This window comes from Tupaia chinensis, unplaced genomic scaffold, assembly GCF_000334495.1.
Source record: "Tupaia chinensis unplaced genomic scaffold, TupChi_1.0 Scaffold143970_1, whole genome shotgun sequence".
NCBI classification, from domain to species: domain Eukaryota; kingdom Metazoa; phylum Chordata; class Mammalia; order Scandentia; family Tupaiidae; genus Tupaia; species Tupaia belangeri.
This window is the reverse complement of record NW_006203821.1, coordinates 790,919-794,489: the sequence shown is the minus strand read 5'-3', so window position 1 is coordinate 794,489 and position 3,571 is coordinate 790,919. Positions and strand designations below refer to the sequence as shown.

Sequence of the window (3,571 nt, the reverse complement as noted above, 5' to 3'; positions counted from 1 at the left end):
CTTTCCCTCCAACTAGGGCACTCACTTCTCTACCCCATCCTGCCTCTCTCTAGGTCCTGGAATAAATATCTCTTTGGGGCCAGCACACAGCCCCTATTGTGTCCACTGAGGGTGGGATGGGGGCAGAGGTGGGGGCAGTGCCTAGGGCCACAGTCCAGCCCACAATGAGGCGATTCTATCCAGGAGGAGGGGGCTGCCCCACCCTGTCCCCAGACACCCTGTCCGCAGCAGCACCCCCTCCCACCCTCAAGCTTTGGGCTCAGACAAGTGACCTCACTAGAGGGGGGAGCTCTGGTGGGGGGTGTCAATGGGACCTTTGTCTTTAAAGGGGCAAGATAAGGAGCTAGCTGGTTGCCCCCCCCCAAATCTGGCTTTCCTTCTTACTCCCTTCTACCCCAACACACTCCATGTGCCTCAGCATCACTTTTTGTCCTGTTTCCAGCAAATATAGAGAAGCCTAGAGCCAGGCCTCCCATTCTAGGTCTTCCCCCAACTTTACTGTTAGAAGAGCTTCATTAAAGACACTTTTGGTGAGACCAGCAGTTAATGTAATGGCTATGTCGCTGGACTCCCACGTAGGCGACAGCGGTTCGAGTCCCGGACCCAGTGGCTTAAACTCACGCCGGGCGCGTGTGCATGATCCCAAGAGGAGAATGGAGGAGAAGGGATTGCGACGTGGCCATCCCTCCTGGGGGGTGATTTCTCACTTTCTGTCTCTCTGTCTGTCTCTGTCTGTCTGGCGAGTGCACGCACCCTATAGCAAAAACCTCTCCACAAAAAGAAAAAGGAAAAAAAAAAGACACTTTCGGGACCAGCAGGTGGCGTGGTGGTTAAGGCACTGGACACTCCCACATGGCTGACCATGGTTCCAGTCCCAGACCTGGTGGCTTGCTTTCTCACTTTCCCTCTTTCTCTCTCTCTCTCTGTGTATCTCTCTGGTCAAATTAAAATAAAAGTAAATAAATAATTCTTAAAAAAAAAAAAAGGCACTTTTGACAAGGCTCCCCTGCACAGGGAAGAGGGGATGGGAGCTACCGGGACTAGAGGCACCTGAGGCACGGCGGCCTGCTAAGGTGGAGGACAAGGAGCTCTGGGAAACCTTGGACCCTGGAGCCCTATCCCTGTCTTTCCTCTTGCTCAGAGAAAGCCTGTGTGGGAGGGTGGGGAAGAGGGAGGTAAATACCACCTGTTCCAACCACCCTTCCCTGAGGCAGTGGCAGGTCAGTGGGAGGCAGGAATGGGAATGAAGAGGGGGAGGCTGGTGAGAGCCCAGCTTCTTCTACTAAGTAACACCCCTAGTCTGACCACTTGATCCTCAAGGGCTCCCCTTTCCTACCACACCCCACAAAGGGAAGGGGTGGACTAGTCCCAGCAAAGAGGGTTAAATAGGCTGGGAACTCTAGGGTCCTTGGGCTGAAATGAAAGAGACTAGGAAGGTTAGTCATTTCTGGAACAGCCCCACCCCAAACCCCTTCCTGGCAGGACACCCCCTCTTCCAAGTTAAGGCGCCAACCGTTCTCCCCAGATAAAGGAGGAGCCAAGATTTATGCACGGGGAAGTGGTGTGTGTGTGTGTGTGTTTGTGCACGCACACATATACGTGACGCACACAGACATGGACACCGCTCCCTGCTGGCCCAGACGCTGGGCTGGTCTGTCCTTGGTTTCCTTATCAGAGGTGTTTCAGGTGGCCCCATCCATCCTGCCTGCCCAGCGCTGTGTGCAGGCTTCATGTCTGTGCTGGCAGGTTATAGTATTCGAGGTCCCAGATCTCTGCCACCCTCAGGGTAAAGTCACATTACACAGACAGAGGGCAAAGGGCCTGGGGACGAGTGAAGCATAAACAACACATCTGGGAAGGAAACAGGCAGCTTGGGGAGCAGACCAGGGAGAGGGAATTATAAAAATCCTGGTTGTACGAGACCAGACAATAGCGGGGTACAGCGTCAAGGCCCTCCTTTGGTGGAGAGCACCAGGAGTGGGACAGGGACAGAGCAAGAATCTCACCCCTCCAACATCCCCCACCCCCATCAGAGCAGGGACAAAGGGGCTATAGAAGGACCGAGACAGGGCCGGATGCCCAGAGGCTGCAGGATCCAGATAAAGGGTAAAGAGACCCAACCATGCCTGCCTCCTGCCTCCCCCAGGGAAGGTGGCCAGAATCTGGGGCTCCTGGGTTCCTGGTTGAAGGTTTCAGGGTCTGGATGGGACAGTGACATAGTCACTCCACCCGTCCCTCCTACTTCCCTCCCCAGACCACCCCCTCCACCAGCTGGGAGTGTTCACATCTCAAGATCCCAGGGTCTAAATTTAGGCCCAGCAACTGTGGGGGAAGCACAGGTGGTTTCTCCTACTCCCACCCTGGGGCAGGGGCCCAGGCTGTGCCAAAGCCCAGGCTGAGATCTAGGGGGAGGGGAGAGTGACAAGATTCCAATCCCAGCAACAGAAAAACCCCTCAGGTGTCCAGGGTCCCAGAAACACCCCAAAGGGATAAACTCAGATGGCATGGGAGTGGGAGGAAGAACAGAGAAGAAACAGACCATAAACAGGTCTGGAAGGGGCAGAAGCTGGGCCCAGGAAGACTCCCCAGGACAGAGGTGCAGAAGGTGGGAAGGGGGTCCTCTTGTGTCAGGCTGGGGAGGGAGATAAGGGCTGGATGTCTTGGTTCCTACAGCTCTTGGTTCAAGGCCGGGTCCAATGTGTAGTAGATGCTCAATAAATAGTCATTGAATTGACCCGGGTCTTGACAGAGATGGGTCAAAGTGGGGACCAGCCAGCTTTATTACTTAGGGAAAGCAGGCAACCAGTCTCTGTTGGGGCTCTCACCCTGATGTCACCTGGACTTGGCCCTCTGGTTAATCTCAGGAGGGCAGGCCCACTCACGGAAGAGGAGGTGCCGCTCCTGTTTTTCCAACACCAGAGAACAACAACCCCCTCCAACCCTCCATAGCTCCGCCCTGACACCAAAACAACGAAACTGAGGGTGGCCGAAACCTGGGGCGAAATGGGGGGCAGGGGGCTGGTTAGCAAAGCAAGAATCAAACTGCAAATGCGGCCAAGATCCCCACCTCCAACCGTTTCCTCGCGTTTACAGAATGGAGGTCCCGGTTCCACTCCTGCAGGGCCCCTCACAAGTGTGAACTACTGTTTCGGCATCAGCCTTATCAGGGGACAGCAATCAGAGGGTCTGCGACGCTTTGGGGAAGGGAGTGGGGCCCAGGAATGTGGTCCTCGCCCGCCCCACTCCGAGAACCCAAGCCTGGCTGCCCGCCCTCCCAGGTGGTCCCAACGGACCCGTGGTCAGCACCCCCAGCCCCACTCCTCCTGAGACTCCGTCCTGCTTTCAGGGATGGCGCGCACTGGGGTGGGGCTCCCAGGCTGCAAACCTGCCTGTGCTCCCGCGCCACTTACCTGCCTGCGAGCTGCCCACCTCGGAGCCCCGGGCCAGGCCGAGGAGGAAGCCCAGCACCTGCAGAGCGGTGCTCGTCCTCATGTCTCCAGCCGAGGAGAGTGAAGGGAGCTCGCCGCGTCCGGCCCGAGGGCTCCTGGACTAGGACATCGAAATGATAGCC

At 56.7% G+C, this 3,571-nt stretch overlaps 1 protein-coding gene across 1 annotated transcript in view; it reads right to left on the bottom strand.

The window, feature by feature from the left end:
- The window catches only part of ERBB3 (erb-b2 receptor tyrosine kinase 3), a 23,499-nt gene extending 19,934 nt beyond the window's left edge, over positions 1-3,565 (bottom strand). Inside the window, exon 1 of the mRNA XM_006165590.2 lies at positions 3,411-3,565. Within this exon, the coding sequence (XP_006165652.1) occupies positions 3,411-3,492 (82 nt within the window). The 5' untranslated portion in view covers positions 3,493-3,565. The remainder of the gene's footprint in view (positions 1-3,410) is intronic.
- Between the last annotated feature and the right edge of the window lie 6 nt (positions 3,566-3,571).